This window comes from Somniosus microcephalus, unplaced genomic scaffold, assembly GCF_052327205.1.
Source record: "Somniosus microcephalus isolate GS21.2 unplaced genomic scaffold, FLI_Smic_1.0 unresolved_chr2, whole genome shotgun sequence".
NCBI lineage: Eukaryota > Metazoa > Chordata > Chondrichthyes > Squaliformes > Somniosidae > Somniosus > Somniosus microcephalus.
In genome coordinates, this window is record NW_028225180.1 from 50,993,877 (window position 1) to 51,019,522 (window position 25,646).

General features: G+C 47.1%; 1 protein-coding gene across 1 annotated transcript in view; it reads left to right on the forward strand.

Moving 5' to 3' along the window:
• Positions 1 to 25,646, forward strand: part of LOC147092625 (NACHT, LRR and PYD domains-containing protein 3-like) — a 60,335-nt gene that overhangs the window by 20,075 nt on the left and 14,614 nt on the right. The window contains exons 3-4 of the mRNA XM_085975970.1: positions 3,983 to 4,154; positions 4,232 to 4,297. Of these exons, the coding sequence (XP_085832096.1) occupies positions 3,983 to 4,154; positions 4,232 to 4,297 (238 nt within the window). The remainder of the gene's footprint in view (positions 1 to 3,982; positions 4,155 to 4,231; positions 4,298 to 25,646) is intronic.

Sequence of the window (25,646 nt, forward strand, 5' to 3'; positions counted from 1 at the left end):
AAACCCTATATATTCTAACCCCATTTTCCCGAACTTGGTCCAATGCTACAGCGTTTCAAGTGCTCATCTAAATGCTTCTTTAATGTTGTGAGGGTTCCTGCCTCTACCACCCTTTCAGGCAGTGAGTTCCAGATTCCAACCACCCACTTGGTGAAAAAGTTTTTCCTCGAATCCCCTATAAACGTCCTGCCCCTTACCTTGAAACTATGCCCCCTGGTTATTGACCCCTCTACTGAGGGGAAAAGTTCCTTTCTATCTACCCTATCTGTGGTGTATGTGCCTTTAAGAGCAATTGAGGTGTACGTGCCTTTAAGAGCCCCAGGTGTGCGTAATGCCGGTAATTGCCACTTGGGCTATATAAGCCTGTGTATTGTGTATATCCTTTAGAACCCCCCCCCCAAGACTTGCTTAGTAAATACCTATGAACCAACTCCTGTCTTCAGTGACTTTATCTACACACGGACACTACACTATCTATGCCCCTCATAATTTTGTACACCTCAGGTTCCCCCTCAGCCTTCTCTGCTCTAAGGAAAACAACCCCAGCCTGTCTAGTCTCTCTTCATAGCTGAAACGCTCCAGCCCAGGTAACATCCTGGTGAATCTCCTCTGCACCCTCTCTAATGCAATCACATCCTTCCTATAGTGTGGTGACCAGAACTGCACACAATATTCCAGCTGTGGCTTAACTAGCGTTTTGTACAGCTCCATCATAACCTCCCTGCTCTTGCCTTCATTAGCCGAGGCATAGAATATAAGTATCCCATATGCCTTTTTAACCACCTTATCTACCTGTCCTGCTGCCTTCAGGGTTCTATGTACATGCACACCAAGGTCCCTCTGATCCTCTGCCCTTCCTAGGGTCCTACCATTCATTGTGTATTCCCTTGCCTTGTTAGTCCTCCCAAAATGCATCACCTCACACTTTTCAGTGTTCAATTCCATTTGCCACTGTTCTGCCCATCTGACCATCCCATCTGTATCGTCCTTTAGCCTGAGGCTTCCCTCCTTGCTATTTACCACACCCCACCAATTTTCGTGTCATCTGCAAACTTACTGATCATAGCTCCTACATTCATATCTAAATCATTAATGTACACTGCAAATAGCAACGGACCCAGCACCAATTCCTGTGGTATACCACTGGACATAGGCTTTCAGTCACAAAAGGAACCTTCGACCATCACCCTCTGCCTTCTGCCACTAAGCCAGTTTTGGATCCAATGTTCCAACTTGTCCTGAATCCCATGGGCTCTTGCATTCTTGACCAGTCTCCCATGCGGGATCTTGTCGAAAGCCTTTCTGAAGCCCATGTAGATTACATCAACTGCACTACCCACATCCACACACCTAGTCACATCCTCGAAAAATTCAATCAAGTTTGTTAAACATCATCTCCCCCTGACAAAGCCATGCTGACTATCCTTGATTAATCCTTGCCTCTCCAAGTGGAGACTAATTCTGTCCCTCACAATTGTTTCCAATAATTTCGCTACCACTGATGTTAGGCTCACTGGCCTGTAATTCACTGGTTTATCCCTACTATCCTTCTTGAATAATGGTACTGCGTTAACTGCCCTCTGGCACCTGACCTCTGGCCAGAGAGGTTCTGAAAATTTGTGTCAGTTCCCCTGCAATCTCCTCCCTTGCCTCACACAGTAGCCTGGGATACATCTCGTCTGAACCTGGGGATTTATCCACTTTTAAGTCCGCTATAACCGCTAATACCTCCTCCCCCTCGATGCTAATTTGTTCAAGTACATCACAACCCCCCTGCCTGATTTCTATGCCTACATCATCCTTCTCCATAGTGAACACAGATGCAAAATATTCATTTAAAACCTCACCTGCATCTTCCAGCTCTACACGCAGATTGCCACTTTGATCCCTAATGGGCCCTACTCTTTCCCTGGTTTTCCTCTTGCACTTATTATACTTATGAAACACCTTGGGATTTTCCGTTATTTTGCCCGCTAGTGTTTTTTCATGCCCCTTCTTCGCTCTCCTAATTTCTTTTTTAATAACCCCCTGCAATTTCTATACTCCTCTAGGGCTTCCACTGTTTTTAGTCCTTTGTATCTGCCAAAAGCCTCCCTTTTTTTCCTAATCCATTCATGTATATCCCTTGACATCCAGGGTTCCCTGGACTTGTTCCCACCCTTGATCTTTACTGGAACATGTTGCCGTTGTACTCTCTATTTACTTTCTGAATGACCCCCACTGCTCTGATATAGATTTTCCTGCAAGTAGCTGATCCAAGTCCACTTTGGCCAGATCCTGCCTTATATTAAAATAGGCCTTTCCGCAATTTACAACCTTTATTTCCGGTCTATCTTTGTCCTTTTCCATGACTACCTTAAATCTCACCGAATTATGGTCCCTGTCACCAAAATGCTCTCCTACTGACACTTCTACCACTTGCCCAGCTACATTCCCTAGAATTAGGTCCAGTACCGCCCCCTCTCTTGTCGGACTTTCTACATGCTGGCTCATAAAGCTCTCCTGGATGCACTTTAAGAATTCTGCCCCCTCTAAACCTTTCACTCTCTGACTATCCCAGTTAATATTGGGGAAGTTGAAATCCCCTACTATTATTAGTATATCGGTTCACTCTTCTCTGCCATGTGTCTGCCCATTTCACCAGTCTGTCTCTGCCCTCCTGAAGCCTGCTATGACCCTTCTCACTATTTACTACCTTTCTGAGTTTCGCGCAATCTGCAATTTTTTAAATTATGCTCTGTATTCCCAAGTGCAGGTCATTAACATATATCAAAAAGAGCAGTCGTACTAATACTGAGTCCTGTGGGATAACACTGCACTCTTTCCTCTAGTCTGAAAAACAGCCGTTCACTACTGCTCTCTGTTTCCTTTCACTTAAACAATATTATATCAACGCTGCCATTGCCCATTTAATCCCATGGGCTTCTAATTTGCTAACATGTCTATTACGTGGTTCTTGGTCAAGCGCCTTTTGAAAGTCCATATACAGAACATCAACCGCACAACCCTTGTCAACCGATAATTCATTAAACAACTCAATCAATTTATTCAACCACAATATGCCTTTAATAAATCCATGCTGGCTGCAATTTATTAACCCATGTTTTTCTAAGTGAATATTTTGTCCTGGATTATTTTTAAAATTTCTCCACTGTCGATGTTAGGCTGACTGACCTGTAGTTGCTGGGTTATCCCTCTCCCCTTCATTGAATAGGGGTGTAGCATTTGCAACTCTCCACTCACAAGTCCAAGGAGCATTGGAAGAATTTGGCTCGAGCCGCCTCAGAGTAGCTGCAGTTCCTGAAAGCAGTAAATGTTTTGTCTGTGAATATTAATATCTGGTTCTGCAAAAATCCTGCTGACCAGCATCATTCATCGGGAGGGAAGAACATCATTCACCCATTTCAAACAAATTAGCGAAGTTAGCATCAAAAGGATAACCAACTGTTAATTAATATTCACTTAAAGTAAGTTAAATCCCCTGATCCTGCTGTTGAATGGAATCAGCAGCATTGAATTAAATAAACTGGCTGAATATGGGGTGATATTGATCTTTGCCAGTATCGTGAAATGGGCTCATAGTGAATCAGCGCCCATTTTACATCGTGCCTGATTTTTCCCCCCTGTTGCAGAGTCAGTGTCAGGCTGAACTCAGCAGCAACAAGCAAAGTGCCTGTGTTCAAGTTGCTGAGGATGGTCAGTGATTCTACACATTGCTCTGAATTTAGTGATAGATATTTGAAATAAAGCAGCGCACCGTTGTGCCAGAGTCAGGTGTGGGAGGGGGAGAATTGTGAGAGTGCACGGAACCGAAAGCAGGCTCTGTTACCAGCGTGAAACCAACACCGCCTTGTTTTCCTCCTCCTGCTCCACCCAGGCAGTCCTCTCGCCCAAGTGCTGTAAGAGGACAATCTGCCGCAGTTCACTTTCACTGCAGGCCCTTCACTCCGCTCATCAATATATTCATTATTATTCTCTACAGAAAGTCACTGAGCTGGTGGAGCAGGGAAACCGGGCGGACAGTTCCAAACTTCTCCTAAATCTGGTGATGGAGAAAGGCTCTCGGGCCCGAAGGACAATGTGGGATTCCTTTGTGAAAATGCGCCAGGGTTTACCAAAGCTGGACAAAATACTGAAAGAAATACAGGAACCTGGTACGGTGAATTCAATTTCGCATCTAAAATTACATATTTTACTAAAGTAGTGAACAGATTTGCTTTCATGAAAACAGGTTTCTTTGGATTTAATGACATGAAAGCCACAGAACGTTTATCCGAAGTTCCCAGTCAGCTGAAAGGTAGGTGATGGGTTGAAGATTTCAAACAGATTATTTCGGTTCTGATTATCAGAGGCTTTAAATTTGATAATTGGTTTCGAGATTTCTAGAATCTGGGGTGAAAAGGTCAAGAGCTGGGAAAACAGAATTCAACTTCATTTTCACTTGTCATTGATTATGAAATGTTTCCTTGAAATGTGTGGGATGAAGTTACCATTCACACCAGGTGTGGGATTATCTGTAAATATTCGTTTCAAACTGCCGGCGTGACATCGACCATCTCCATTTTCTCTGCACCCCTCACTCATTCCAACCTACCTCCCTCTGAACATGCAGCATTCCGTTCTCTCAGACCCAACCCTAACATTATCATTACACCTGCTGATCAGGATGGTGCTGTTGTTGTTTGGTGAACTGACCACTACCATGCGGAAGCTGAACGCCAACTCTCCGACACCTGCTACCTCCGCCTGGACCATGACCCCACTACTGAACATCAAGCCATTGTTTCCAAGACTGTCACTGACATCATCTCCTCTGGAGATCTTCCCTCCATGGCCGCCAACCTCATAGTTCCCCAACCCTGAACAGTCCGCTTCTACCTCCTCCCCATGATCCACAAAACGGACTGCCCTGGTAGACCCATCATTTCAGCCTGATCTTGCCTGACGGAACTTATTTCTTCCTATCTCGACTCTCGTTTTCTCCCCTTGTCCAGCCTCTTCCCACCTACATCCGCAACTCTTCTGACGCCCTCCGCCACAGTTTCTAGCTCTTCTGACGCCCTCCGCCACAGTTTCCAGTTTCCTGGCCCCAACCACCTCCTTTTCACAATGGGCGTCCAATCCCTCTACACCTCCATTCCCCAGCAGGATGGCCTGAGGGTGCTCTGCTTCTTCCTTGAACAAAGGCCCAACCAGTCTCCGTCCACCACCACCCTCCTTCACCTAGCTGAACTTGTTCTCACGTTGAACAACTTCTCCTATGACTCCACTAACTTCTTCCAAATTAAAGGTGTTTCTTTGGGAACCTGCATGGGTCCTAGCTATGCCTGCCTTTTTGTGGGTTATGTGGAACATTCTTTATTCCAGTCCTACTCGGGTCCCCTCCCTCACCTCTTTTTCCGGTACACTGATGACTATCAGTGCCGTTTCCTGCTCTCGCCCTGAACTGCAAATTTAATTCACTTTGTTGCCAAATTCCACCGTTCCCTCACCTTCACATGGTCCATCTTCGACTCTTACTTTCCCTTCCTCAATTTCTCTACTGCATCTCTGGGGATAGGCTATTGACAAACATTCACTATAAGCCCACTGACTCCCACAGCTACTTGGACTGCAGTTCCTGCCAACTCGCTTCCTGTAATGACTCTCTTCCATTCTCCCAGTTTCTCTGTCTCCACCGCATCTGCTCTGACGATGCCACCTTCCATACTAGCGCTCCTGACATGTCTTCCTTTTTCCTAACTGCGAATTCCCCTCTACCGCGGTTGACAGTGCCCTTGACCGTGTCCATTCCATCTCCTGCCCTTCTGCCCTCGCCCCTTCCCCTCCCTTCCGGAACCAAGATAGAGTTACCCTTGTCCTCACCTTTCACCCCACCAGCCTCCACATTCAACGGATCATTTTCCGCTACCTCCAGCGTGATCCCAGCACCAAACACATCTCCTACTCACCTCCCCATTAACCATCCGAAGGGACTGCTCCCTCTGCGACACCCTGGTCCACTCCTCCCTCATCCCCAACATACCATCCGCTTCCCACGGCATCTTCTCATGCAAGTGCAGGAGATGCAACACCTGACCTTTTACCTCCACCCTTCCCACTGTGCAGGGCCCCATACACTCCTTCCAGGTGAAACAGCGATTTACTTGTACTTCTTGCAATTTAGTATACTGTAGTCCCTGCTCACGATGCGGTCTCCTCTACATTGGGGAGAGCAAATGCAGATTGGGTGACTGCTTTGTGGAACACCCCCTTTCAGTCCGTAAGGGTGACCCTGTGCTTCTGATCGCCTGTCACTTTAATTCTCCGCTCTCCGCTCCAGTCCCACTCTGACCTCTTTGTCCCCAGCCTCTTGCACTGTTGCTATGAAGCTCAACTTAAGCTCGAGGAACAGCACCTCATCTTTCAATTAGGCACTTTACAGCCTTCTGGACTCAACATCGAGTTCAACAATTTCAGACCATAACCTCTGCCCCATCATTTTTTTCCTCTCTAACATGACAGCGGTTGATGATTCTGCCATTGCCATTTACACTCCAACTAGAGTCATCTTTTGTTTCTTAACTTGTCCCAATACAATCCCTTTTTACCTTGCACCATCATCCCTTTTGTCTCTTAATCTCTCCTGCCTTCCACCCTATCACAGACCTTCCCTTTTGTTCTTTCCTCCGCTCCCCCCACTCCCCGCTTCTACACTTACTTAAAAACCTATTACATCTCCAACTGTTTCCAGTTCTGACGGAGGGTCATCGACCTGAAACGTTAACCCTGTTTCTCTCTCTGCAGATTCTGTCTGACCCGCTGAGTATTTCCAGCATTTTCTGTGTTTATTATGTTAAATATGCAGATGTTATTACTCCAGTGGTTTATCCAACTGTTCATGTGACAGGCATTTGCTGCCAGGGCACTTCACTGACCGGGATAAAATATCAAACACCCAGTGGTCAGTCTGTCTAACACACCGATTAATCAGCAGAGAAAATGAATTTATTGCATCTTCCCTGGATGACTCAAATGGATGATGTACCAGTGAGTGCAGTGTTTAGCCATAGGCCTAGATATTCAATTGTGCACTGCCGGTTATTCGGCCGCTTATCAAACTCCTGCGGCCAATATTGTGGGCAGGAAGCGCACTTTCATTTCCAGCCTGAATTGTGGATCAGGCATTGCTGTGCTGGCAGGAGTTCACGCCCGTATAATTTAAAAGTGAAAATATTATGTAAATGAGAGTTCTGCGCTTCCTGCTGGACCCTTTTCCACTTTGGGTAAGCCACACCATCTCACCCCACGTGCTGAATCCGCCCAGCAACACCCGGCGCAAACCGGCAGGAAGGAACCCTGACCAGAGCTATTGAAAGCAATCATGGGGAACTTACAGTTTAGTAACTGACTTGTCGTTTCAGGCAGCTGTTTAACTTCTGGGCGTTTCTTGCTGTGTTCTTTCATTCAGGAAATTTTGCTTTGTCTAAAAAGAGTAAGATGCTGCTGATCTTGCACTGATGTTGACTCACTCATAGATAGTTTGACTGCAGTCATGAGTGGTTTCATAGGACTGCCTTTGGGACTGAAGAAGGAGAGGGAGCAGCGAGGAACGCAGCGGGGCATGCAGCGGGGAACGCAGCAGGAGCAGCGGGGAGCACAGCAGGAGCAGCGGGGAATGCAGCAGGAGCAGCGGGGAACGCAACGGGAGCTGCGGTGAACGCAGCAGGAGCAGCGGGGAATGCAGCGAGGAACGCAGCAGGAGCAGCGGGGAATGCAGCGGGGAATGCAGCGGGGAACGCAGTGGGAGACGCAGCGGGGAACGCAGCGGGAGCAGCGGGGAACGCAGCGGGAGCAGCGGGGAACGCAGCGGGAGCAGCAGGGAATGCAGTGGGGAACGCAGCAGGAGCAGCGCGCTAGGAACGTAGCAGAGAACAAGAACAGCTGACACAGGAGGGATCAGGAGAGGAACGCAGCAGAAGTCTATGCCCACAGCGAGTATTCAGGGGCCATTTGCCCGACATTAAAGGGAACCTGGATATGTACATGAGGGAAAAGTAATAGATAGATATGCTGATGGGGTGAGATGGTGCGGTGGGATGAGGCTCAGTCGGAGCAGATACACCGGCACAGACCTTTTTGACTGAACTGCTTGTTTCAGTGCTATAGATTCAATCGTAACTCTATGTACCGTCACTGAGGCGCCTTCACTTCACCAAGGGGGCTGTCATCGAGCTATGTCACCTGCTGCAGACACAAGTCCAGCAAGGACTGCACTGCCTGCGACCATCAAAGTCACCGTTCTCCTTAACTTCAAAACCATGGGCACCTTTCAGGCTGTAGCAGGTGACACCAGTGATCTATCAGAGCCAGCAGTCCACTGCTGTATCAGGGAGGTCACTGAGGCTCTCTTTACCAGGATGGACACCTATATGGACACATGTTCTTCCATAATGGGAGAGCGAAGCAGGATGAGAGAGCTCCAGGCTGCGTCCACATGACAGGCTTTCCCAGGCTGCGAAGTACAATAGACAGCCGCTACCTTGCCTTGAGTGCTCCCCATTCCCAGCCTGGCATGTTGATCAATCGTAAGGGAGTCCACTCCCTTAACGCATAGTTGGTTAGCGACCACAAGCAGCATGTCATACGGACCTGTTCCCGCTATCCTGGGAGCAGTCATGACTCTCATCCTGCGCCAGTCCTCTGTGAAACCTTTATTCAAGCCAGGCCCTCAAGTTTCAGGCTGGTGCTTGTCGACGAGGACTAGTCCCTCTAGACATGGCTCTATGTACCGTCACTGAGGCGCCTTCACTTCACCAAGGGGGCTGTCATCGAGCTATGTCACCTGCTGCAGACACAAGTCCAGCAAGGACTGCACTGCCTGCGACCATCAAAGTCACCGTTCTCCTTAACTTCAAAACCATGGGCACCTTTCAGTGGAAAAGAGGGAAGTCATATGAAGTCAGAGATAGATGGTAGAAAGGTGAGAAGCAATAAGCAAAGGAGAGAAACACAAAGGGCCAAACTAATTCATAATGAGAGTGTGAAAAAAGCAAGCCTGAAGGCTTTGTATCTTAATGCTAGAAGCATTAGGAACAAGGTGGATGAATTAGTTGTGGAAATAGAGGTAAACAAGTATGATTTGATTGGGATTACAGAAACGTGGCTGCAGGGTGGGTAAGGCTGGGAACTTAACATCCAGGGATATACAATATTTAGGAAGGATCGGCAAAAAGGTAGGGGAGGTGGGGTAGCATTGCAGGTAAAGGAGGGGATTAATGCAATGGAAAGGAAGGATATTAACTCGGATGAAACGGAATCTGTATGGGTAGAAATGAGAAATAGCAAGGGGAGGAAAACGTTAGTGGGTGTGATATATAGGCCTCCAAATAGTAATATGGAGGTGAGGGAAGGCATAAAAAGGGAAATTAGAGAAGCGTGCGATAAGAGCACAGCTGTCATCATGGGTGACTTTAATTTACATATTGATTGGACTACCCAAATTAGTAAAAATTCTGAGGAGGAGGAATTCCTGAAATGTTTTCGGGACGGTTATCTGGACCAATATGTCGAGGAGCCGACTCGAGATCAGGCCATTTTAGACTGGGTATTGTGCAATGAGAAGGGACTTATCAGCAATCTTCTTGTACGAGGCCCCTTGGGTCAGAGCGATCATAATATGATCGAGCTCTCAGTCGAGATGGAGAGTGAGGAAATTGAATCAGATACTAAGGTCCAGAACTTAAATAAAGGGAATTACGAGGGTATGAGACGGGAATTGGGTAAGATTGATTGGGTGGTGTTTCTGGGGGGATTGACAGTGGAGAGACAATGGCAAGCATTCAAAGATAGAATGGAAGAATTCCAGAACATGTTTATACCGGTTTGGCATAAAAATAAACCTAAAAAGGTGACTCAACCGTGGATAACGAGGGAAATTAGGGACAGCATAAAATCAAAAAAAAGGGCATATCAACTGGCAAAAAAAAGCACCAGACCGAAAGATTGGGGGCAGTACAGGATACAGCAAAAGAGGACAAAGGGATTAATCAGGAAGGGGAAAATAGAATACGAAAGTAAACTTGCAGCAAACATAAAGACAGACTGCAAAAGCTTTTATCGGTATATCAGGAGGAAAAGACTGGTAAAATCCCAAGTCGGTCCCTTGCAGTCCGATTCGGGAGAATATATATTGGAGAATAAGGAAATGGCAGACCAATTAAACTCATACTTTGGTTCTGTATTCACAAAGGAGGACACAAATAACCTCCCAGGAATATCGGCAAACATAGGGACTAATGAGAGGGAGGAGCTGACAGAAATTAGTATCTCTAGGGATATGGTGTTGGGTAAGTTGAGGGGACTGAAGGCCGACAAATCCCCGGGGCCTGATAAACTACATCCTAGGGTACTTAAGGAGGTGGCCCTGGAGATAGCAGATGCTCTAAGGATCATCTTCCAGAACTCCATTGACTCTGGAACAGTACCCGTGGATTGGAGGGTAGCTAATGTTACCCCAATATTTAAAAAGGGGGGTAGAGAGAAAGCAGGGAATTATAGACCAGTAAGCCTTACATCGGTTGTGGGCAAAATGCTAGAGTCCATTATTAAGGATAAAATAGCGGAGCACTTGACAAATGGGGAAAGGATCGGACAGAGTCAACATGGATTTACAAAGGGTAAATCGTGTTTGACTAATCTGCTGGAATTTTTTGAGGAAGTAACTGGTAAAATAGATGGGGGAGAGCCAGTGGATGTGGTGTACCTTGACTTCCAGAAAGCCTTCGATAAGGTTCCACACAAAAGATTATCATGCAAAATTAAGGCTCATGGAATTGGGGGCAAAGTATTAACGTGGATAGAGAACTGGATGGCGGATAGAAAACAGAGAGTTGGAATAAACGGCTCGTTTTCGGAGTGGCAGGCAGTGACCAGCGGGGTGCCGCAAGGATCTGTCCTGGGACACCAGCTGTTCACAATATATATAAATGATCTGGATCAGGGAATTGGATGCAATATTTCCAAATTCGCTGACGACACTAAACTAGGAGGAGGGGTGGGCTCTGATGAGGATGTCAGGATGCTACAGTGCGATTTGGACAGGTTGGGGGAATGGGCGGATACGTGGCAGATGCACTATAATGTGGATAAATGCGAGGTTATCCACTTTGGGGGTAAAAACAGGAGGGTAGATTATTATCTAAATGGCAATAGATTGGGAGATGGGGAAGTGCAGAGGGACCTGGGTGTTCTTGTGCACCAGTCACTGAAGGAGAGCATGCAGGTGCAACAGGCGATTAAGAAGGCAAATGGTATGTTGGCCTTCGTATCAAGGGGGTTCGAGTATAGGAATAGGGATACCTTACTACAGCTGTACAAGGTGCTGGTGAGACCGCATCTGGAGTATTGTGTACAGTTTTGGTCGCCCCATCTGCGGAAAGATGTTCTTGCCATGGAAAGAGTGCAACGGCGATTCACCAGGCTGATACCTGGAATGGCGGGAATGACCTACGAAGAGAGATTAAATAGTTTGGGCTTGTACTCACTGGAGTTTAGAAGATTGAGAGGGGATCTCATCGAAACATATAAAATTATGGCAGGCCTGGACAGGCTGAATTCAGAGAGAATGTTTCCAATGGCCGGGGAGCACAGAACCAGGGGCCACAGTCTAAAAATAGCGGGCAAATCATTTAAAACAGAGATGAGGAAGAATTTCTTCACTCAAAGAGTGGTGAGCCTGTGGAATTCCCTGCCACAGAGGGCTGTGAAGGCTAATTCAATAAATATTTTCAAGAGAGAATTGGATATATTTCTGAAGGCTAAGGGGATTAAGGGTTACGGAGAAAAGGCGGGGACGGGGTACTGAACTGGTAAGATCAGCTATGATCTCAGACGAAGATCAGCCATGATCTCATTGAATGGCGGAGCAGGCTCGAAGGGCCGAATGGCCTACTCCTGTTCCTATCTCTATGTTTCTATGTTTCTACTGTCAGGGACCCAAGCACAGCTGCAGACCCGGCCTACCATGAGAGTCATGCCGTCGTGAGAAACCTCACAGACCAAACAATCGAGATCTACTACTTCCCTAAGCTAGTGTTCAAATTTGTGGTCGTCTGATGCATTTTGCAAATCATTGCCATCGTGAGGAGCAACGAGAAGTACTCCAGAAACAAGTGGAGCCCGAAGAGTGGAAGGAGGAGGAGAGGCATCGATCACAGTGCCCCGAGCTGAGTCAGCTGTCGGAGATCAGTTCATCGAAGAGTGCTTCCTCTAAATCATCACTTCCATTCCCAGTACACGAAATGTCCCACAACCCTTACCACCGTGCTTACTACCACCATCCTGTGGCCTTCCTTCAGTTCAGCCTAAAGGGTCCGGCCCTTACCCCACTACAAAAATCAACACCAACACCAAATTCAGTACAATAAACACTTTCATCAAACAATGCAAGTGCATCTCAATGTAATAGTTAACAGAAATAATTAAGAATCAACCTTGTGCCAGTTCTTTGAGCGCCGGCAATATTCCGGCCAGAGTGCGGGTTCGGAGGCAGGTCTGCAGTCAAAAGCACAAACTTTGACCGGGTCGGTATCCCGCTGTAAACCCGCCTCCTTGTCAGTTTCCCAAGTGTCGGGTCTGTCATCCCTGAACAGACCCGACACCAAGCGGCGGGTCAGCCAATTTCAATACTTCAAAGCTTGTTACAAGGTAGTTACGCATCATTTCCCCATGTACATACCATTTGACCAGGTTTTTAGCGAGGTTCCTGGAGAGCGGGTATTACGTCAGGTTCGTATGTTGTGTTCTCAGTGACTCGCCATTGCTGTGAGTAGGTGACAGATGCCAAAGTGGTTTAAAACCTACCATTTCACAGCTGTTCATTTCCCAAACTTCGAAGCTGGATTCTTCATGATTTGGAACCCACTTTTGCGCTTTATGCAGATAGGAAGTGTTTGGAGTAAACTCTCTCTCCACTGTCACCGCCTTGGATCAACCTCTCTCACCATTAACAGATCGCTTCTGTCATCTCAACTTCAGCTGCCATCTATTCCAGTAGCATTGGTACCCTCGAAAAATGCTCACCTTGGTCCTCAGAATCCCACCACAATCAGCCCCAACACCAGCAGTACCAGGCACACCAGCATCACCAACAACAACACTAACTTGCTCCGCAATAACCAGATGTTGCACAGGACACAGGGCATCAGCACCCGAGCACATAGATGCCAGGCATGGACTCGCCATGGCCACATTTACTGCACTTAACACCATGGCTACCACATGATGCGCCAGGTTGGCATCACCATACACCAGCACCATTAAACATCTCTACAATGCCCAAGCCATTCCATTCACACTCATCAGCATTGTGGGGGATACCATTATGTCTCACCATTCACTGCAACTCACTAAGCCAATTCCAAAAGTGCACACAATTCTTTCCAAGAACGCAATGTGTTGAAAATAAAGATTTCAATGTTTCACAGCACAGCAACACAAACTTCACATGAATATTGGCTAAATCACCCAAGTGCCTACCCTTGTGTGTTCTTATTTGGGATGCTTGCAGTAGGTTGAGGTTGAGTGTGAGGGGTGGCGAGTGAGATGTAGAGAGGGATGGGGGAGGAGCAAACTAAGTTGGTGTGAGTAAGGATTAGCAGGAGTAGGATAGGGAAGGCAGATGGCTGGGGATGTGATGAGTGGCACAGCAGGATGAGGTCAAATCAAATCAAATCAAATCAACTTTTATTCTCATTGTTAGTGCACAAGTGCAGTACAACGAAATGTAGGCTTGCGGCTCCCGAGAGTGTACATTTAGATTAAGACATTTAAACATTCAACATACATTTGGCTTGTAATTCATTAACATAAATATAACCATAATGAATTGCATTGGCAGATGTGCAGGCTTTAGTGTTTATTTGTGGAGTTCAGTAGGATGACAGCCCTGGGAAAGAAGCTGTTACAGTAACTTTTTGTAATCTACTGAGATCATTGAATGGTTTGTGCCACTGCAGCCTGGTCCGCCGGACGACACCCCTGCTTGTGCCCCACTGTGCAATGTGCAACCAGGCTGCATTGGTCTCCAGGGGAGGTGTCTTCCGCACATTGGAAAAGAAGAGAACCTCCCTGCGTGCTGTGACTCTCCATAAGTATATGGAGGGAGTCATGAGAGAGCCTGCGTGCAGCATTGCTCCTCTGCAGAGGTTGTTAGTGGTTGAAGCAACTCCATGCTGTAGAACACTGACAGCACAAATGCCAAAATCAATTTGGACATGACCCCTTTACAGAATCCGGCTGATGGCACGTCACCAAATGACATCATCAGACCTGCTTCCGTTTTATTGGTCTGGAACCTCGTAGGGCGGGACTTAACAAGCCCCATCAACGGAAAATTCTTCTCACACAGCAGGATGGAGCCAGGGACGGTGTCGCCATCCAGCGCCAAGCTCGGTCGCACTTAGCCTGCCTCGGGAGGCGAAATCGTGGCCTTTGTGTCTGTATTGCCTGCTCTTTTCCCTATCCTAGTGCTTCAATGAGGCATTTCCCCAGTGGCTACAGCTTATGAGCTGGAACGCTGCTGAATGACCATTGTGGACACTTCAGATGGCTGTGATGGGTAACCTCGAGCAGCTCTGTGCCTAGAATGGCCGGCTGCAGACTGTGGCATCTTGAAGTGGGCCCACGTGGCTGTGTGGCACTAACAGGAGCACTGCTGGACTGGTTGCTGGGGGAGCAGACATGCTGTCCTCCTGAGAGAGGACAGTAGGTGCCTCTCCCATGGAGCCAAGGCCACCCTCCAGCGACTGTCCCTCAGCACTCCTAGCAGTAATGGCAGATGCCATGGAAGATGCCAGCAGAATCTCCATCATGGTGGGCGCCACTGGTGTGCTGATGGAGCTGATCCCTCGGCCCATATTGCACAGAGTGGGCTCCATGCCTGCGGAAAGCCTTGACACAAGTTGGAGCTCACTGGCAGGCTGCCCAGTGCACCGAGCATTTCCTGATATATGTCCATCAGCTTTCTTTGGTAGGCGGGCCCCTCGACGTCAGTATCTGAGTCCACTGCAGCAAAGCTAGAATGTGATCTCGCCCTCCAGTGAGCACGTGCCCAATCCTCCATCCCCATCTCCTGAACGTTCACCATGTGAGGACCCCTTATCTAGCCTAGCCTCGCCTCTAAAGTGCATGTGGTGCCATTATCTGAGCTGCTGCTTGCGATGGTTAGCTCGAGTAATGTTGCAGCCCCAGGAAGACTGGACTGCTGTTCCTCTACTGGCAGAAGGATGTCAACATCAGCAGCTGAACTGAAAGAGATGGACAATTGTTGCCTTTTAGTTTAAAGTTGGAACAGAGAGAGAGAGAGAGAGAGAGAGAGATTTCTGGTGAAAGCACCTGTAGTTTGTCGTGCACAGGGTCAGGGTGAAATAGATGTAAGAAGCGAAAAATAGGAAAAGGTGTGAGAAAATCTGCAACGTTTCCTCCAGCGATGCCAGTCACCACGGACATGGCTCTGTCCCTGCTGGTGATGGTCAGTACATATTCTCTGCGGTGGGAGAGTGTGTGCAGACAGGCTCGGCCTCTTCTGGTGGCAGCTTCCTGTCTCAAGTCCACTTGAGCTTCTGCAAGAAGGGAATTTGTTCGTAACATTCTTATGAGGTGTTTGAAAATGCGCATGTCATGGTAGAAAAGCTGGCATGCAGCGTGTGGGATGTTAGATTTGGGGTGTGTGACTTTGAGGAGAAGGGTATATAGTGAAGTGTGGTGCAGTGTTTGTGGGGGGTGTAGAGAAGTAGGTAGGGGAGTATTAAGAGTATAGTGAGGCTGGAGATGGGGGAGGTGTGAGCAGAGAGTAAGAGAGAATGTTCTTACCTTGACGACTCCAATGGAGTCATTACGGAAAAGCAGCCATGTCCTGGGAGCTAAGACTCCAGCACTGCTAAAATTATCAGGGAGGTTTATAAAATTATGAGGGACTTATATAGTGTGGATATGAAGCAGCGGTTTCGCTAGAAGAGAGTTCAACAACCAGGGGGCAGAGATTTATGGTAATTGGTAGAAGGATTCGAGGGGAGTTGAGTACATTTTTCACCCAGAGGGTGCTGGGGGTCTGGAACTCACTGCCTGAAAGTGTAGTAGAGGCAGAAACCCTCATTGCATTTACAAAGTACTTGGATGTGCACTTGAGGTGCCAGGAACTGCTGGGCTACGGACCAAGGACTGGAAAGTGGGATTAGGCCGGATCACTCTTTATCGACCGGCACAGGCACGATGAGCCGAATGGCCTACTTCTGTGCCGTAAACTTCTCTGATTCTCTGATTCCTTGACTTGCTCGGCCGCCTCTTCGCACTGTGGATGGAATTGATGACTGGAGAGTTCCTTGCCCACTAGGGGACAGAGTGTGTCCCTCCTCTTGTCCACTGTCTCTACCAGGGCCTCTAGTGAATTAAGGGTGCAATCTAAGAACATAAGAAAAGGGAACAGGAGTAGGCCATTTGGCCCTTCGAGCCTGTTTCGCCATTCAATAAGATCATGGCTGATTTCTACCCCGTCTCCACTTTCCTGCGCTATCTCCACATCCCTTGATTCCCTTAATATCCAAAAATCTATCGATCCCTGTCGTGAATATACTCAACGACTGACCCTCGACAGCCTTCCAGTGTAGAGAATTCCGAAGCTTCACTACCATCTGAGTGAAGAAATTTCTCCTCAACTCAGTCCTATATAAGAACATAAGAAATAGGAGCAGGAGTAGGCCATTCGGCCCTTCGAGCCTGCTCCACCATTCAATGAGATCATGGCTGATCTTCTACCTCAACTCCATTCACCGGTCCTATCACCATATCCCTTGATGCCCTTACTAGTCAGAAATCTATCGACTTCTGTTTTGAATATACCCAATGACTGAGCCTCCACAGCCCTCTGGGGTAGAGAATTCCAAAGATTCACCACCTCTGTGTGAAGAAATTTCTTCTCTCAGTCCTGAATGGCCTAACCTTTATCCTGAGGCTGTGACCCCTGGTTCTTGACTCCCCAGCCAAGGGAAATATTCTCCCAGCATCCACCCTATCAAGCCCTGTAATAATTTTGTATGCGTCAATGAGATCCCCTCTCATTCTTCTGAATTCAAGAGAATACAGGCCTAGTTTACTCTATCTCTTCTCACACAACAGTCTCTCTATCCCAGGAATCAATCTCATGAACTTTCGTTGCACTCCCTTTATGGCAAGTATATCCTTCCTTAGGTAAGGTGACCAAAATTGTACACCGTACTCGAGGTGTGGTCTCACCAAGGCCCTATATAATTGGAGTAATACTTCTTTACTCCTGTACTCAAATCCTCTTGCAATGAAGTCCAGCATACCATTTGTCTTCCTAATGACTTGCTGCACCTACACATTCATTTTCAGTGACTCATGTACAAGGACACCCAGGTCCCTTTAAGCATCTGCATTCCCCAATCTTTCACCATTTAGGAAATACTCTGCCTTTCTGTTTTTTCTTCTAAAGTGGATAACTTCACATTTATCCACATTATCTACCATCTGCCATGTTCTCACCCACTCATTGAGCCTGTCGAGGTCCCCTTGAAGCCGCTTCACATCCTCTTCACAACTGACAATGCCACCTTGCTTTGTGTCATCAAATTTGGAAATGTTACATTTAGTCCCCTCATTGATATAGATTGTGAATAGTTGTGGTCCAAGCACCGATCCTTGCGGTAACCCACTAGTCACAGCCTGCCATCCTGAAAAAGACCCGTGTATCCCTATTCTTTGTTTTCTGTCTGTTAACCAATTCTCAACCCATGCTACAGGAAACTCTCGATTTACCGGCACCCAAACAACCAGAAATCTCAGTTAACCGGCAAATTTCAGTAGTAGGTTCAGTTAAGTTTTTCTTCATATTAGTGGCTATTTCTTGATTCTTTCCTGTGTAATTGGGGGTTTCTGCACTTGTTGCTAAGCAACATGGACGCTTGGTCTGTGGCCAGGGTTCTTGCAGCTGTTGCTAAGCAACAGGGAAGCCTTGTTTTTGTTGCTGTGTACAGAGCTCTCATACTTTTTAACTATAACTCTGTAATCCTGACTTTTTGTTAAACCGACACCACGCCGGTCCCATCGGTGCCGGATAAAAGACTTTCCTGTAGTATATTACCCCCAATTCCATGTGCCCTAATTTTGTTCACCAACCTCTTGTGTGGGACCTTATCGAAGGCCTTCTGAAAATCCAGACACTCCACATCTACCGGTTCCCCTTTGTCTACTCCACTAGTTACATCCTCAAAGAACTCCAATAGGTTTGTCAAACAGGATTTCCCTTTCATAAATCCATGTTGACTCTGCCCAATTTTACTATTAGTTTCTAAGTGCCCAGTTATTGCATCCTTTATAATCGATTCCAGCATTATCCCAACTATTGATGTGAGGCCAACAGGTCTGCAGTTCCCTGTTTTCTCTCTCCCTCCTATCTTAAATAGCAGGGTTACATTTGCTTTCCTCCAATCTGCAGGAACCATTCCAGAATCAATAGAATTTTGGAAGATGACAACCAATGCGTCCACTATCCCAATGGCCACCTCTTTCAAAACCCTAGGATGTAGGTCATCCGGTCCTTGGGATTTATCGACTTTTAGTCCCATTAATTTTGCCAGTACTGTTTTTTTACTAATAATTTCTTAAGATCCTCATTCTCGTCACACCCTTGGTTTTCTCGTATTTCTGGGAGGTTTTTTGTGTCTTCCTCCGTGAAGTCAGAAACAAAGTATTTATTTATTTTCGCTGCCATTTCGTCATTCCCCATTATAAATTCTCCCATTTCTGACTGTATAGGACCTGCATTTACCTTTGCCAGTCTTTTCCTTTTCACATACCTATGGAAGCTTTTACAATCCGTTTTTATATTTTTCGCTAGTTTGTGCTCATATTCCATTTTCCCTTTCTTTATCAATTTCTTGGTCCCCCTTTGCTGATTTCCAAAAAATCACAATCCTCAGGTTGGTTGCTTTTTCTGGCAACTTTATAAGCTTTCTCCTTTGACTTAATACTAGCTTTAATTTCTTTTGTTAGCCATTGTTGGATCACTTTTTTCCTTTTGGGTTCTTATGCCCTGGAGGAATATATGTTTGTTGCAAATGGCCGAACCCTTATTCTGAGACTGTGCCCCCTGCTTCTAGACTGCCCAGCCGGGGGAAAAATCCTCCCGGCATCTACCCTGTCAAGCCCTGTAAGAATTTTGTATGTTTCAATGAAATCATCTCTCATTCTTCTAAACTCTAGAGAATATAGGCTTAGTCTACTTAATCTCTCCTCATAGGACAATCCTCTCCATCCCAGGAGCAGTCTGGTGAACCTTCGTTGCACTCACTCAAAGCAAGTATATCCTTCGTTAGGTGAGGAGACCAAAAGTGTACACAATACTCCCGGTGTGGTCTCACCAGAGCCCTACATAATTGCAGCAAGATGTCTTTACTCTTACACTCAAATCCTCTTGGAAATAAAGGCGAACATACCATTTGCTTTCCGAATTGCTTGCTGCTTTCTGTAGCTCTAGAAGCCATTTGACCAATTCACAATTGTCTCCCCATTGTCTGTATGCGGAAAGCACCTTTACAAAGTGTTGGCTACCTTTACAAGGTGTTGGTTACCTTTTATGTCGTGTCAGGGAGGCCCGATATCTAGCACTCACCCCCGGCCAAAAGAAAGCACAGGTGCATAGCCAGTGAATAGCATGGGTTGCGCTAACTGCCCCACTGGCTCATTACAATCAGAACAAATAATACCTGCTGCCTTAGTCAACGCGAAGAGGCATGTAAAGTGCACCCTCCGTCACTGCATGCCTGTTTTCAGGCCCGATCAAATTCTAGGGCATGCAGTCTGTATGTGCAACACCACTCAAACATTGTTAGTATTTTCTGAAAGAAAATTACAGCGGGAAAATTCTGAGAAGCAGAATAAATCCACTTGACCCAAACAAGTCTGTCTCTACTTCTCATCTTACTACTTAGGCAGTCCCTCATAACCGAGGATGACTTGCTTCCACACTAAAAATGGGTTTGCAGGTGACTGAGTCCAATGCGGAACCTACAGTCTCTGTCACAGGTGGGGCAGACGGTGGTTGAAGGGGCGGGTGGGTGGGGTGCTTGGGTTGACTTGCGGTGCTTGCGCTTGGCTTCCGCTTGCTCCCGGCGAGGAGACTCGATGTGTTCGGCACCTTCCCGGATGCTTCACCTCCACTTTGTACGGTCTTGGGCCAGGGATTCCCAGGTGTCGGTGGGGATGTTGCACTTTTTCAAGGAGGTTTTGAGGGTATCCTTGAAGTGTTTCCTCTGCCCACCTGGTGCACTCTTGCCCTGTCGGAGCTCCGAGTAGAGCGCTTGTTTTGGGAGTCTCGTATCGGGCATGCGGACAATGTGACCCGTCCATCGGAGCTGCTCAAGCGTGGTCAAAGTTTTGATGCTGGGGATGTTGGCGTGAGCGAGAACACTGACGTTGGTGCACATATCCTGCCAATGGATTTGCAGAATCTTGCGGAGGCAGCATTGATGGTACGTCTCCAGTGCTTTGAGATGCCTGCTGTACACGGTTCATGTCTCTGAGGCATACAGCAGGGCGGGTATCACTGCTGCCCTGTAGACCATGAGCTTAGTGCCGGGTTTGAGGTCCTGATCTTCAAACTGGCACACTGAAGGTGGTGTTGGACTCTGTAACTGTGAAGATCTCACCTGCCCATCTGTTCAGTGTCTGCACAAACTCATCTAATTGTCTCTCGGTCCCATTTACATTGCCCCAAATGCCCTTCCCTGGTAACTTGATCCCCTATTCTATTACCCTTTTGGTGAAGTAATTTAACTCAATTCCATATTAATCCTACCTCCTAATTGTACCTTTCTGTTAGTACCTGGTTCTCTTCTCAGTGAGCCTGTTCCTGCAGCAATGTTGTTAATTCCATTAAAAATCAGACAACTTCAATTACAAGACCCTGACGTCGCTTCAGTAAAAGAAACTAATCCCATTTCCTCGCGCTTTCCTCATCGAAAATTCCTGATGCCCTTAATCATCTTAATTCCATTCCATTCCTAGCCTATTAAATAGAAGAATGGCAGGGCAGCTAGGTCCCGTGGAGTGCTCATCCTGTGCCATGTGGGATGTCCTGGACACTTCACATAGCCTGGATGACCACGTGTGCAGGAAGTGTCACCAACTACGGCAGGTCGAGATCCGTGTTTCAGAGCTTCAGCGGCAGCTGGAGTCACTGCAGTGCATCCACGAAGCTCAGAGTTACATGGATAGCACATTTCTGGAGGTTGTCACCCCACAGCTTAAGAGTGTGCCACCAGAGAGGGAATGGGTGACCGCCAGACAGAAGAGGAGAACCAAACAGGTAGTGCAGGAGTCCCCAGAGTGCATCTCGCTCTCCAACCAGTATTCTGTTCTGCGTACGGGTGAGTGTGATGGTTCCTCTGGGGAATACAGCCAGAGTCAGATTCACGGCACCACTGGTGGTTCAGCTGCACGGGGTGGAAGGGAGAGGAAAGAGTGGAAGACCAATAGTGGTAGGGGATTCGATAGCTGGGGGAGCAGACAGACGTTTCTGCAGCCGTAGAAGTGACTCCAGGATGGTATGTTGCGTCCCTAGTGCCGGGATCAAGAATGTCACTGAGCGGCAGCAGGACACTCTGAGGGGGGAGGGTGAACAGCCAGGGGTGGTTGTCCATATTGATACCAACGACATAGGCAGAAAGAGGAATGAGGTCCTGCAGGCAGAGTTTAGGGAGCTAGGAGAGAAATTAAACGTGGGACCTCAAAGGCAGTAATCTCCGGATTACTGCCGGTGTCACAGACTAGTGAGTACAGGAATAGGAGGATAGAACAGATGAATGCCTGGCTGGACAGATGGTGCAGGAGGGAGGGTCTTAGATTCCTGAGGCATTGGGAGCGTTTCTGGGGAAGGTGGGACCTGTACAAGCCGGGAGGATTAAATTTCATGGGCACCAGCACCAGCATAAGGGAGTAGAAAGGAGGAATAATATGCATGAAAGAGTGAGTGTGCTGCATAGTACTAGTGAAGAAAGTAGTACTGGAGGCGGAAGTAAAACCATATTAGATAGGAGCAGACCAAGAAAGACTACAAAAAATTCAAAAATTGGTTTAGAATGCATGTATGTAACCGCACAAAGCGTGATGTATAAGGTTGGTGAGCTACAAGCACAATTAGCCGTCTGGCATATATATATATAAATATTTGCTGATGACACCTAACTTGGGGGTGTGGCAAACAGTGAGGATGGTACCAGTTGATGACAACAGGAAATAGAAAGGCTAGCAGACAAGTGGCAGATGGAATTTAAAACCGAGAAGTGTGAGGTGATGCATTTTGGCATAAGGAAAGGGAGAGGCAATATACACATGATGGCACAGTTTTAAAGAGTATGCAGGGACAGAGGGCCCTGGGAGTTCATGTGCAAAGGTCCCTGAAGGTGGCGGGACATATTGAGAGAGTGGTTAGAAAAGCATATGTGATCTTGGGCTTCATAAATAGAGGTATTGAGTACAAAAGTGGAGAAGTTATGCTGAACCTTTATAAAGTGCTGGTTAGGCCACAACTGGAATATTGCGTCCAGTTCTGGTCACCACACTTTAGGAAGGATGTGAAGGCCCTTCAGAGGGTGCAGGGGAGATTTACCAGAATGGTTCTGGGGATGGGGGATCTTGGCTACAAGGACAAGTTGGAGAAGCTGGATTTATTTTCAATAGAGCAAAGGAGGTTGAGGGGTGATTTGATAGAGGTGTACAAGATTATGATGGGTTTGGATAGGCTAGGCGGGGAAAGGCTGTTACTACTAGTTGATGGTACAAGCGCTAGGGGACACAGATTTAAGGTTTTGTGCGAGAGATACAGGGGGGATGTGAGGAGAAACGTTTTTACGCAGCAAGTGGTGAGGAACTGGAACTCGCTGCTGACGGAAGTGTTGGAAGCCGATACACTCGCTGTTTTTAAAGGGAGACTGGATAGGCACTTGGTGAAATAAACTTGCAGGGCTATGGGGATAGAGTGGGGGAATGGGACTGACTGGATTGCTCTACAGCGAGCCGACATGGATTTGATGGGCTGAATGGCCTCCAACTGTGCCGTTATGACTCTATGACTATGATTCATCCAATCGTAGCAAGAGAATCGAATCTCCTGCACGTTTTTCTCTATCCGCTCCCGCACTGTTACCTCTGGTATGCCCCAAGGATATATCCTTGACCACCTCCTATTTATGATCTACAATCTGTCCCTTGGCGACATCATCCGAAAACAAAATGTCAGATTCCACTGAAGAGGCTCAGTTCTCCCGCACCACCATCTCTCTCAGGCCCTGCACTGTCTCTGATGCATCACGCAGCTTGTCCGACATCCAGTATTAGCTGAGCAATCGCTTCCGCCCTGTTAAATATTGGGAAAAACAAAGCCATTATCTTTGGTCACGGCCACAAACTCCATACCCTAGCCACGGACTCCATCCCTCTCCCTGGCAACTGTGTGAGTCATGACCAGACTGTTTGTAACCAATGCATCCTATTAGATCCTGAGCTGACCTTTCGCTCCCATACTCTCTCCATCAACAAGACCACCTACTTCCACCCCTGTAACATTCGCTGTCTGCTCCCCTGCCTCAGCCCATCTAATGCTGAAATCCTCATCTATGCCTTTGTTATCTCCAGTCTTAATGATTCCAACACGCTAAGGATGGCAAACCAACCATGTTCCACACTCTAAATTTGAACTTATCCAAAACTCTGCTGTACCTATCGGAACTCGCAGCAAGTCCTGTTCATCCATCACCCATGTGCTCGATGAACTACTTTGGGTCCCGGTCTGGCAAATTTTAAAATTATCATTCCTTGTTTTCCATCCCTCCATGACCTCACCCATCCCTATCTCTGCAATCTGCTCCAGGCCTACAACCCTCCGAGATCTCCGCACTCCTCAATTTTGAACGTTGTGCAACCCTGATTTTCACCTCTCCACTATTGCCGGCTGTGTTCTCAGCAGCCTCGGCCCTGAACTCTGGCATTCCCTCTCCAACACTATCCGCCTCTACTTATTGCCTGTTCACCCTTAAAATTCGACCTCTTTTACCAGGCTTTTGGTCACCCGATCTAATATCTCTTTATTTGGATACGTGTTTCATTTCATCTGATAATGCTCCTGCTAAGCCTCTTGAGACGTTTGTACTAAGTTCAAGTTGTTGTTGTTAATGCTCTTTTTACCTTCACAATAATATTAACATTTCCCTCTGACATGTTAACCGGAAATGTATAGAATTCCACAAGAACTCACCCAAGACTTGATCAAATAATTGGGGATCATCAGTACATTGCTGTCACTCTCGCCGTGCTGCATATAGAAACATAAAGAAACATAGAAGATAGGAGCAGGAGTAGGCCATTCGGCCCCTCGAGCCTGCTCCACCATTCAATGAGATCATGGCTGATCATCCAAATTCAGTACCCTGTCCCTGCCTTCTCCCCATATCCCTTGATCCCTTTAGCCTTAAGAAATATATCCAACTCCTTCTTGAATATATTTAATGAATTGGCCTCCACTGCCTTTTGTGGTAGAGAATTCCACAGGTTCACCACTCTCTGGGTGAAGAAATTCCTCCTTATCTCAATCTTAAATGGCTTACCCCTCATCATTAGATTATGACCCCTAGTTCTGGACTCCCCGGCCATCGGGAACATCCTTCCTGCATCTAGTCTGTCCAGGCCTGACAGAATTTTATAGGATTCGTTGAGATCCCCTCTCTCTTCGAAACTCCAGTGAGTACAAGCCCAATCTCTCCTCATACGTCATTCCTGCCTTCCCAGGTATCAGCCTGGTGAATCTTCGCTGCACTCCTTCCATGGCAAGAACATCCTTCCTCAGATAAGGCGACCAAAATTGCACACAATACTCAAGGTGCGGTCTCACCAAGGCCCTGTACAACTGCAGCAAGACATCCTTGTTCCTGTACTGGAACCCTGTTGCTACGAAGGCCAACATACCATTTGCCTTCTTAACCGCCTGCTGCACCTGCATGCTTACCTTCAGCGTCTGGTGCACAAGAACACCCAGGTGTCGTTGCACTTCCCCTTCTCCCAATCTATTGCCATTCAAATAATCTGCCTTCCTGTTTTTGCCACCAAAGTAGATAACCTCTCATTTATCCACATTGGGCAGAAACATGGCAAATGCACTACAATCACCCAACCTGTCCATATCGTACTGGGGTTTCACGACATCCTCCTCACAGCACACCCTCCCACCCAGCTTTGTGTCGTCTGCAAATTTGGAGATACTACATCCAATTCCCTCGTCCAGATCATTAATATACATTATGTCCTGCCCTTCTCTTAGTGCTGCCCAATAAGTACATTGTGAGCCTGTCCCGCTCTCAGTGCTGCCCAATCAGTACATTGTGAGCCTGTCCCTCTCAGTGCTGCCCAATAAGTACATTGTGAGCCTGTCCCCCTCTCAGTGCTGTCCAATCAATACATTGTGAGCCTGTCCCTCTCAGTGCTGCACATTTCCCGATTTGCTATTTGTATAAAGCTCAGCTCTGCTGGGTGTGGGGTTCAATCATTTATTCATTATAACCACTGCAGCCATGTAACCAGAATCACCTGTGGATTTG